Raw genomic sequence first — 12032 nt, forward strand, 5'->3', positions numbered from 1 at the left:
TTAAATAATTGCAATTGTTATTGGTACTAAAAAAGAAAAGTAGAATGACCATTTCAGTATCTTTCAAAATAAGACACCTTATCACGAAGAAGTCTTGATCCATTTTGAAACATGAATAGAAATTTGTATAGCCATTAAAATATCATTCTCTACTATTCACTGTTTTCACACAAAAAAAGAAAGTATTATCACTGTAGGAGAACTAATGTTTAAAATACTACTGGAAGATTTTCTTGGTCTGGGAGTAGTTTATCTGAAAGCCTGGTTAAAGACAGTGGGTCCTCAGTTTTTAGCAATTTTGAACCATCTTTATTTATATTATTGAAAAATTGTCCTGCCTTTAGTCAGTAGGTGTTTTATGCTTTTAAGTAGATAGCGGTAACATTATTTCTCTACTGTCACAGCAAATTGTCTCTACTTCAGCTGGTTCTGTTGAAATCAGTATTCTATATTTAAAGTCAAATTGCCTCTCTATGTAGTTCTAGTTCCCACATTTCTTATTTTGTTTTCACATCGAAGATGAATAATTTATGAGTGAGAAAGGCATTCCCTCTACATTTGTTCTGCTTCACCCTTGGTCTAGTTCCCCAGGCACCACTTGGAAAGAGTCAGGATAGACAGAGGTAATGAGAGGGAGTGAGCAAACCGCACACAAGTTTGCTGCTCTCTCTTGCTTTGACCATGCCTAGCTCAAGTTGCTGGAGAAGGCAATGGCACCCCACTCCTGTACTCTTGCCTGGAAAATCCCATGGACGGAGGAGCCTGGTAGGCTGCAGTCCATGGGGTCACGAAGAGTCGGACATGACTGAGTGACTTCACTCACTTTTCCCTTTCATGCATTGGAGAAGGAAATGACAACCCACTCCAGTGTTCTTGCCTGGAGAATCCCAGGGACGGGAGAGCCTGGTGGGCTGCCGTCTATGGGGTCGCACAGAGTCGGACACGACTGAAGCGACTTAGCAGCTCAAGTTGCAGGTTTTCTCTATTAGCCAGTTTCTCTATTCCATCATGTCAGCTTGTGTTACTCTTATGAGGTCCCACCTGGAAGTACTAATGTAAGAATTAACTATTCAGTGGGGAGATATCCCGGAGAAGGCAATGGCACCCCACTCCAGTACTCTTGCCTGGAAAATCCCATGGACGGAGGAGCCTGGTGGGCTACAGTCCATGGAGTCGCTAAGAGTCAGACACGACTGAGCGACTTCACTTTCACTTTTCCCTTTCATGCACTGGAGAAAGAAATGGCAATCCACTCCAGTATTCTAGCCTGGAGAATCCCAGGGATGGCGGAGCCTGGTGGGCTGCCGTCTATGGGGTCACACAGAGTCGGACACAACTGAAGCGACTTAGCAGCAGCAGCAGGGGAAATATCCAGCACAGGAGAAAATGACAGCTAGATCTGCTATTAACTATTTTTAAAATAAAGATACAAAGCCTCATAAGTGTAATACTAGGCCCCAAACATACCATAGCTCAAACCATGTTTGTGCAGTAGCCAGCATGCGCACACACGTATCCCCCTCACACACACGCACACAAACAGACATAACTATCCCTGCAGCCATTAAAGCTTAACTCCACTTTTGCATCCACATAAATGCCTCAGTCTTTATTTGTCCTGTTATGGCTTATTTTCCACATCAGGGATACTTCTGATTTTCGTTTAACTTTTCACTTGTGTGAAATCACTTCTAGGAAGGAAAGGAACAAGGCATGTGTAGTATGATTTTCCCATGACACTACTGAATCTTAAATTCCTATAAACGTGTGCGTTCTGTTGTGTATATCTTTGAATAGGCTTTTGCTTGTCAAAAGGAGTGTAATCTCATTTTTGTTATTTGAAACATTCTTCCATGCAGGATGCTCTTGGATCAATGAGAGAAGTTAAAAATTCTAAACTTAGATTTAACATTTGAGTCCAAATTTTATTATGTATTTTTCCAATGTTTATCTGTGAGTTATAAGCCACGTATCATGCAGAGTACAAAATTTTAAGTTCTTGTAAATTTCTTGTCTATAAATGCTGCTGAAACCTCTTTGGCCAAAGTTAGCTTCATACTCATCTGCACTCCGCCCTCTCTCCCTCTCTCATCATTAGCTGATACATCTTGATAAGTGCTCTTAAGCCTTCTGTAGCAGTCACTTCAGACTGAGGTAGACCAGAGAAGCAGGTATGCCACAGCTAATTTTATAATAATCAGGAGTTTGAGGTAGGAATATAGTCTTTGTAGACAGAGATAGAGAAAGAGTCCTAATTTCTTGGAAGTTCGAGCTAAAATAGCCTGTGAAATACCTGGAGGAACCTGCCTCCTTTGTGGAAACCAATCCCCCAACTACAGCTCACTTGCATCTAGTAAAATATAAATTTAAACTCCAGTCAGAAGTTACCCATATATAAACCTTAGAATTTTAGACCTGAAAGATTTACTCTAGTACCTTTTTATTTTCATAGAAAAGGAGGTTACAACTTCAAGATACTGCTTTTCTAAGGCAGAGCTGGAACTAAATTGTTCCCAAAGATTTGTTTTAACAATAAAAATACTTCTTTCTAGTAGGGATGTCTTTGTTAATGAATCAGGGCATTTTAAATATCACTTAATTCCTTAGATGTTTCATCAATTTGATTCTGTTCACAGGCTGTTCGTGATATTCTGTGTGTCTTGTGTGCAAACACTTATCTAAGGTAATTATATCATAGTTGTTTTTAATATTTGGTTATTAAATAACTTACTATAATATCAGTTTTCCAAATGAATGCACATTAAACTTCACCATTATGATTATGAAAGGAAACATGAACCAAACTTAGATTTCTTCTTCTTGGAAAAAAAAAGACTGTATGATCGCTGTGTCTCTTTTATGTATTTGGATTTGTTTTGAAGGATTTATATTTGTGAATTAACTCAAAGTTTAAATTGGTTTAATTTAATATACCACTACAATTTAAAGTCAGTAAACAGAGGTAAGCTGAAGGTTTTTTTGGTGATTTTTTTAACTTTCAGAGAAAGCAACTTGCTTTTCTGAGTATTCATGAATAATTTTTCCTACATTTATTATTAAAACTGTTTTATTACATTTATTTGTGGTAGTCACTAGAATTATGGTATAAACAAATATAAGCAAAATATAACTAAATCGCACACTGTTATAGGACATAAGAAGTAAATTGTGAGGAAAACTTCCTCTGAGAAAAAATTTTAGCTCAAATTGCATTATATTTGTAGATATAGCCATTAGATTTATTGTTTTCTAATAAAGTTTATTTTTTAGGACAATTTAAATTTACAGAAAAATTTAAAAATTAGTGCACAGGGCTTCCATGAACCCTGTGCCCTCTGCTTATATTTTCACTAAACAACTTTGTATGTTAGCCAGAAGAGCTAATTAGAATCTTATAGTTGAAATGATAATATCTTATTTGTTGAAATTGTTTCCAAATCAAGAGAGATCCACTCTATCTTGTTCTGGTCAGATGGAGCCCAGAGAATGTGTCTTGACATTCTAAAAACAATGTTTTTAGAGCTCTGAAAACTATTCACATAAAGAGTGCATTAAGAGACTTGAGATATTTAATTGAATAATAGAAGATGAAGCGGTGCATGGCATGTGTGCTAAGCTATTTCAGTCTTGAATGACTCTTTGTGACCCTGTGGACCCTGTGGAGTCCTCCAGGCTCCTCTGTCCATGGGATTCTCCAGACAAGAATATTGGAGTGGGTTTCCATGCCCTCCTCCAGGGTATCTTCCCCACTCAGGGATCAAAACCACGTCTCTTATGTCTCCTGCACTGGCCGGTGAGTTCTTTACCACTAGTGCCACCTGGGAAGCCCAGGATACATAGCTGCTGTCTCAAAAAAATTGAGAGGGTATGGTGGCTCAGTCAGTGGTGAAGAATCCACTTGTCAATGCAGGATATGCAGGTTCCATCCCTGGGTCAGGAAGAACCCCTGGAAAAGGAAATGTCTCACTCTAATATTCTTGCCTGGAAATCCCATGAACAAAGGAAGAGGAGCCTGGCGGACTATAGTCGATGGGGTCGCAGAAGAGTTGGACATGACTTAGTGACTGAAACAACAGCAACAATGTAGAGGACAGACTTGAGGGGGCAAGTTGGTAGAAGTAAAGAGGTCTTTCTTGGTGATTACATTCCTGAAAGTTCTGGCTCTCTATGGGTATCTGGGCAGAAGGGTCCTTTAAACCACAAAAATAATACAGTTGACTGTTGAATAACATGGATTTGAACTGCATGGTTCCACTTATTCGCCGACTTTTTTCATTAATAAACGCTATACTATTACTAGATCTGTGGTGGATTGAATTTCAGTATACAGAGGGACCAAGTATATGGAGAGCTAACAGTAATTTATACTCAGACTTTTAACTGCACCCCTCACTTTGTGTCATTCAAGGGCCAACTATATGCTTATGGTGATACAATCAGAAAAATAGTATATCAAGAAAAGAAGAAATATTCCCCTCTCTTAGATGTATTCCTCAATTAGTGCTGTTTATAAATGGCTTCAGTTCACTTCAGTTCAGTCACTCGGTCGTGTCCGACTCTTTGCGACCCCATGAATTGCAGCACGCCAGGCCTCCCTGTCCATCACCAACTCCCAGAGTCTACCTAAACCCATGTCCATTGAGTCGGTAATGCCATCCAGCCATCTCATCCTCTGTCATCCCCTTCTCCTGCCCCCAATCCTTCCCAGCATTAGGGTCTTTTCCACTGAGTCAACTCTTCGCATGAGGTGGCCAAAGTATTGGAGTTTCAGCTTCAACATCAGTCCTTCCAATGAACACCCAGGACTGATCTCCTTTAGGACGGACTGGTTGGATCTTCTTGCAGTCCAAGGGACTCTCAAGAGTCTTCTCCAACACCACAGTTCAAAAGCATCAATTCTTCGGCACTCAGCTTTCTTCATCGTCCAACTCTCACCTCCATACATGACCACTGGAAAAACCATAGCCTTGACTAGACGGACCTTTGTTGGCAAAGTAATGTCTCTGCTTTTAAATATGCTATCTAGGTTGGTCATAACTTTACTTCCAAGGAGTAAGCGTCTTTTAATTTCATGGCTGCAATCACCATCAGTAGTGATTTTGGAGCCCCCCAAAATAAAGTCTGACACTGTTTCCACTGTTTCCCCATCTATTTCCCATGAAGTGATGGGACCAGATGCCATGATCTTAGTTTTCTGAATGTTGAGCTTTAAGCCAACTTTTTCACTCTCTTCTTTCACTTTCATCAAGAGACTTTTTAGTTCTTCTTCACTTTCTGCCATGAGGGTGGTGTTATCTGCATATCTGAGGTTATTGGTATTAACTCCTGGCAATCTTGATTCCAGCTTGTGTTTCTTCCAGCCCAGCGTTTCTCATGATGTACTCTGCATAAAAGTTAAATAAGCAGGGTGACAATATACAGCCTTGATGTACTCCTTTTCCTATTTGGAACCAGTCTGTTGTTCCATGTCCAGTTCTAACTGTTGCTTCCTGACCTGCATACAGATTTCTCAAGAGACAGGTCAGATGGTCTGGTATTCCCATCTCTTTAAGAATTTTCCACAGTTTATTGTGATCCACACAGTTCAAGGCTTTGGCATAGTCAATAAAGCAGAAATAGATGTTTTTCTGGAACTCTCTTGCTTTTTTGATGATCCAGCAGATGTTGGCAATTTGATCTCTGGTATCTCTGCCTTTTCTAAAACCAACTTGAACATCTGGAAGTTCACAGTTCACGTATTGCTGAAGCCTGGCTTGGAGAATTTTGAACATTACTTTACTAGCGTGTGAGATGAGTGCAATTGTGCAGTAGTTTGAGCATTCTTTGGCATTGCCTTTCTTTGGGATTAGAATGAAAACTCACCTTTTCCAGTCCTGTGGCCACTGCTGAGTTTTCCAAATTTGCTGGCATATCGAGTGCAGCACTTTCACAGCATCATCTTTTAGGATTTGAAATAGCTCAACTGGAATTCCATCACCTCCACTAGCTTTGTTCGTAGTGGTGCTTTCTAAGGCCCACTTGACTTCACATTCCAGGATGTCTGGCTCTAGGTGAGTGATCACACCATCGTGATTATCTGGGTCATGAAGATCTTTCTTGAATAGTTCTGTGTATTCTTGCCACCTCCTCTCAATATCTTCTGCTTCTGTTAGGTCCATACCATTTCTGTCCTTTATAGAGCCCATCTTTGCATGAAATGTTCCCTTGGTATCTCTAATTTTCTTGAAGGGATCTCTAGTCTTTACCATTCTGTTGTTTTTCTCTGTTTCTTTGCATTGGTCGCTGAGGAAGGCTTTCTTATCTCTCCTTGCTATTCTTTGGAACTCTGCATTCAGATGGGAATATTTTTCCTTTTCTCCTTTGCTTTTCGCTTCTCTTCTTTTCACAGCTATTTGTAATTCCTCCTCAGACAGCCATTTTGCTTTTTTGCATTTCTTTTCCATGGGGATGGTCTTAATATATAAATGGCTTAGTATGTATCATTTCAGAAAATACTTCTGAAAGCACAATGTGTATTTTTTTTTTACTGGTATTATTCTGTAACTTTACTTTTATTTAACAGTTTCTCTTGGACATCTTGCTCATACTTTATAGTAGTCCCCATGTTTTATTTATTCATTATCACAAGTGACTATCATGTACTTAGCCATTTTCACATTAGTGGATGTTTAGATTTTATTTCTCTTTTTGTCATAACAACCAATGCTATGAGTAATTACCAACTTTGTACACATTTATTTGGACACTTATTTCAGTGTTTGGAATATTTAACGTATTTGAAATGGGACTGCTGGATCATAAGGTATGAATATTTTACAATTTGATGGATACTGAGAGCTTATAATGGTGAGAGTATCCATTTCTCTGCATGTCTATGAACACCAGTGTTATTAAGTTTTCTTAATCGCATTTTCTTACTGGTAGTTTTTAAAGAAGTAACTCATTTTACAAAGTGAAGTGAAGTTTTACATCTTTACCAGTGAAGTACATCTTTCCATATGTCTGTTGGCTATTTGTATTTCTTTTTGTCCATTTGGAAATTTATTTATGGTGTCTTTTTATATTATAGACAGTAATCTTTTGTCTGTTATGTGTATAACATGCTTTATTCTAGAATGTCAGTTTATAACATTAATGGTCATTGCTCTATAGAAGACTAAAATTTCTATACAATCACAACTGTACGCTCTGTTTTCTGTTCATTTCTGTGCTTAGATACACTTCCCCACATCAATATCATAAAAATAGTTCCCCATATTCTCTTTCATAGTTTTCATTTTTTGCAAAATAAATATGTGTAAAGTATATATGCAATGATTTGATATTCATAAATGTTGTGAAGTGATCACCACAACCAAGTTAACACATTCAACATATCTGTCACCTCACAGAGTTACTGTGAGTGTTTGCATGAGTGTAGATACTTAAGGCCTACCTTCTTGGCAAATGTCAAGTATACAATGCAGTATTATCAACTATAGTTGCTATGCTGTACATTGCTTCCTCAGAATTTCTTCATCTTATAACTAAATGTTTGCACCCTTTAAGGAATATCATGTCATTATGCCCAGTCCCCAGACCCTGGCAACTACCACTCTGCTCTCTCTGTTTTACATTTTTGGGGGTCATTTTTAGATTCCACATATGAGTGATACCGTAAAACATTTGTCTTTCCCTGTCTGCCCTACTTCACATAGCATAATGCCTTCCAGGTTTATCCATGTAGCTGTGAATGACAGGATTTCCTTGTTTTTCTTTTTTTTTTTTATGGTGGAATAATACTCTATTGTATTAGAATATACACACATATACCACATTTCCTTTATTCTTTGTTGACCTAAAACAATTGGACTGCCAGATAATTTCTTCAGCAAAGTTGGGTTTATTGGGGATCAACAGAGGATTGCACTTTGAGGTTTACCACTGTGGTGAGCCACATGCAAGTCCCTACACAGCAAGGAGAAGAGAACACTTTTATGGAAGGGAAAACAAAGTTGTGAGAGCTATAGTAAACAAAAAATTCATGGCTTTTCATTGGCTGAATACTTGCCAGGAAAGAAGAGGAATCCTTATTCTTCTTGTTGGGCTCTGCTATTGTTTCAGGGCATGAACGTTCCCACTTCTTGTCTCCCAACGCCTATTTAATTGAGATTTCTATTTTTTTCTTTCTTTCTCCCTTTTGATCAAGACCTTTCTCTGAAGGCAGCATTGATCAGGAGTCAGGTTTTCCAGTTTCAGTAGCTTTCTGTCCCTTAATGCCAGGAAGGACCTTTCCTGGGTGTAGTGTCTGCAGAGGAAAAGTATACTGATTAGAAGCCTATTGCTGACTCAAGCAAGTAACAAAGAGAGGTGGGAAGCAGACCTCTCAGGGACATTTTATCTAAAGTTTATATGTTATCAAGATCCTAGATCTTTGTGATCATCTAAAGTGCTATGTCATCCTCAAAGGTTTGATGATAAATTTCCAACAGGCCTGATCTGGATATCCTGGGATATCCTGTATCTCTTGTTACATTTTTCACTTCGGCTGTTTCTCCTGGCTATATATATACATACATACACACCCTTGCTTTCTTTTCATTTCCATTTTAGTGGAATATTTTTTGCCATCCATTCACTTTTACTTCACGTGTATCCTTAAAACTAAAATGAGACTCTCAGAGGCAGCATGATTGGGTATTGTTTTTTATCCATTTAGCCACTCTCTGTCTTTAGAGAATTAATCAATTTATACTTAAAGTAATTATTGATAGATGGGGATGGCTTATTTTTGCCATCTTGTTTTCTTTCTGTTTTGTAGTGTCTGTCTTCCTTTCATGCTATCGCTTTCTTCGTCATGTGATGATTTTCATAGTGGTATACTTTGATTCCTTTACTTTTGTATATCTGTTGTACATTTTTTCTGTGTGGTTATCGTAATACATCTTATAGTTATGAGTCTATTTTAAGTTGATAATAGCTTAACTTCATCTATATATAAAAATTCTGCTTTTTTACTTCCCTTGTCCCCATTCTATGCTTTTGATGTCACAATCTGTATCTTCTTATATTGTGTATCCATTAGCAAATTATTTATTTTTTAATGCTTTAGTCTTTTTATACTAGAGTTAAGTGATTTACACACCACTATTACAGTATTACAGTATTCTGAGATTGACTATATAGTTACCTTTACTAGCAAATTTTATACTTTCATGTATGTTTATGTTACTAATTAACATTCTTTCATTTCAGCTTGAAGGACTCTCTTTAGCATTTCTTATAAGGCAGGTCTAGTGATGATGACTCCCTCAACTTTGTTTGTCTGGGAAAGTCTTTCTCACCTTCATCTGAAAGACAGCTTTGCTAGGTAAAGTATTCTTAGATGGCAGATTTTTAAATTGAGCACTTTTAAGTATCCCAGTCTCTCCTGGCTTGCAAGGTTTCTGTTGAGAAATCTTCTGTTAGCCTTACAGGGGTTCCCTTATATGAGATGATTTTTTGTTTTCAAAGTTCATTTTTTGCTTTTGACAGTTTTATTATATCTAGTGAATTTTCATTGTGTGGGGGGAGTTACCTATGAGCTTCATGTACTTGAATGTTCATATCTCTCTCCAGAGTTTGCAAGTTTTCAGCTGTTATTCTTTAAATAAAATTTCTGCCCTATTTATATAATTATTCATGGAAATTTTAATCTGAACACTTTAATTTTTCTTTAGCTCAAGGAATATTCTCTCTCCCTCTCTTGCTTTAGCTTCTCTTTTTTGAACATCTATTATTACATTTATCATATTTTTTATTTCTTTTTTCTCTTTTCAGAATTTTATGAATGCATCTTCAACACAACTTTCAGTTGTGTACACTGCTATTTGACCTTCTTTTGAGGTTTTAAATTTAGCAAATAAGTTTTTTTCATTATCTCTGAAAGCTCTTTTTTATTACAGCTTGTTTTATTTGTATGGATGCAGTGTTCTCTTAAGCATCTGTGAAGATAATAATTGGAACTTTGATTTAATACTCTTATTACTTATATTAACACTTTCTTGAGAGTTCAGTTCATTTGCTCATTTATCTTGGTGTTTTTCTTTCATCCTATTTGTTTCTCATGATTTGGTTGTATACTGATATTCTAAATTAGTTACTAGATTTATTTGTATCCATAGTTATTGTTGGGGTCTTTGGTGATTATAATACTTACTTACCAGGCCTCTTCCTTACATCCAGTCACTCACTACAGGATTCTGTTGTGACTGACAGGTTTCTGGACATGTGGGAACCAATCCATCCACCCCCACTTCCACCCTTGACTGCAGAAGTCAGGAAGGAGCTGCAGTGGTGGCAAAATAATTTAGTGATTTCACTACTCTTCTAAGAGGCCTTCCCCTCACTACTCTTTTTTTTTTTTAAATCTCTGGATCTATGTGTGCCCCTGAACTTCCTTATACTTCATACTTTCATATTTATACTGTCTGTCTTCTCTTGTCAAACCCAAAATCCATATGAGAAGGCCTCTTATACTGCAAAGCTTTGTTATAAAAGTGAAATACTGTCTTTACAATGGGCAATAAAATAAGCAGTCTTATACCTCTTGCCAATCTAACATACACTGTGGAGAATAAGAACAGGATCTATTCTGTTCACACTGTGTTCACTGCACAGTGTCTGGAACACAGTAGGTATGCCATAAAAATTTAGTAAATTTTTAGACATAAATATTTAGAAAATTTGTAAAACAACTTTTGTGGAACTAAAAATATTTATATGCTTTACCCAAAAACTTTTATTCTAGAAATTTATCATAAGGAAATACTCAGAGATGCTTACAGAGTTTTAAGTACAAGGATGTTCATATTGTTTATAATTGTGAAAAATAAAAATAACTCAAAAGTCACAGCAGTGCTTATCTAAAGCATAATATATGTATGTGATTGAATATTTAATAAATATTCTTTTTATTATTTATTTCTCCAGAAGTAGTATTTAGCAATCAGTAAAACCCATTTTATCTTAACCAAGGAAGAGCATTTTGATATACTTTAAATAGAATGACTATAAATCATGCCTTTTAAATTTCCATTATTTTTAGTAATTTTTATCTAATTTAATAATTTTTTGGTAAAACTTAGTAATTTTTATCTAACAACTTTATTTATATATTAATTTATTTAAAATATAAGAACAAATAAGTGGAGATTCATTCTGATATAATCATAGTATAATGAACAGTCAGTTAATAGAGAATATTTTTGTTTTATTCCAGAAAACAGCTCCTTGAACATGGTGAGGTAAAGCTTTCATTTTAATCTCTGCTAGATTTGTGTATTATATTTCAGTTCAAGGATATTCACAAAGGTATAACCTTGCTGCAGGTACACCATCAGCAGTGCTAAAGTGGTTCAGTACTGGTAGTAAATTTCTGCTGATCCTTCCCACTTTTTAAGCTGCTCTCAGTTTTGAAGAGTGGTAAGGAGTTGACAACCAGAAAGCTGATTATGACCGAGTATGATTAAATTAAATTACCTTCATTCATTCATTCATTCAACAATAATAAACATTAATTTCTAGCCTGCTGAGCCAATCAGCTATGGACCATCAGGGTAGGTACTGTGACTGGTGACTTTGCCACACACACACAGACTTGAAGGTCAATCAGTTATAATCTTAGCAGTGTTATAGGATACAACAGATGGTATAGCAATGTTCCTGCTCTCAGATACATCTAATTTTTCAATGGAGAACAAAACAAGATAGTCTTTTTTTATGGTGCTAAATTGTTTTGCCATAAGAGAAAGATCAGCATGGGCTAGAAATATGATTTCCTAAGTAATAGAACTTTGAGTCTTAAGGGACAGGTCAAATTTACATGAAAGGATAATTGATTGTGAACTTAATAGGAATAGCTTATGAGGATAAACAATATGTTTTGAATAGTTATATGTGCCATGTTCTGTGCTGTTTGAGTCTCATAATATTATTCCCACTTTGCAAGTAAGAAAATTATGTTAATTAAATGATATTGGCTGTTAAAGATAAATGATAACATCAAAATGACT

General features: G+C 36.5%; 1 protein-coding gene across 9 annotated transcripts in view; it reads left to right on the forward strand.

Moving 5' to 3' along the window:
• DPY19L2 (dpy-19 like 2) overlaps positions 1-12032 on the forward strand; it is a 79798-nt gene that overhangs the window by 48615 nt on the left and 19151 nt on the right. For all 9 annotated transcript variants that reach the window (XR_014066781.1, XR_014066782.1, XM_081534250.1 and 6 more), the window contains 2 exons: positions 2637-2683; positions 11240-11264. Coding sequence is in view for 7 of the 9 variants with exons in the window: in XM_081534250.1 (XP_081390376.1) it covers positions 2637-2683; positions 11240-11264 (72 nt within the window). In the remaining 2 variants the exon portion in view is untranslated. The remainder of the gene's footprint in view (positions 1-2636; positions 2684-11239; positions 11265-12032) is intronic.

Source organism: Giraffa tippelskirchi, chromosome 10, assembly GCF_054371585.1.
Source record: "Giraffa tippelskirchi isolate mGirTip1 chromosome 10, T2T-mGirTip1v1.2.pri, whole genome shotgun sequence".
Classification (NCBI taxonomy): domain Eukaryota; kingdom Metazoa; phylum Chordata; class Mammalia; order Artiodactyla; family Giraffidae; genus Giraffa; species Giraffa tippelskirchi.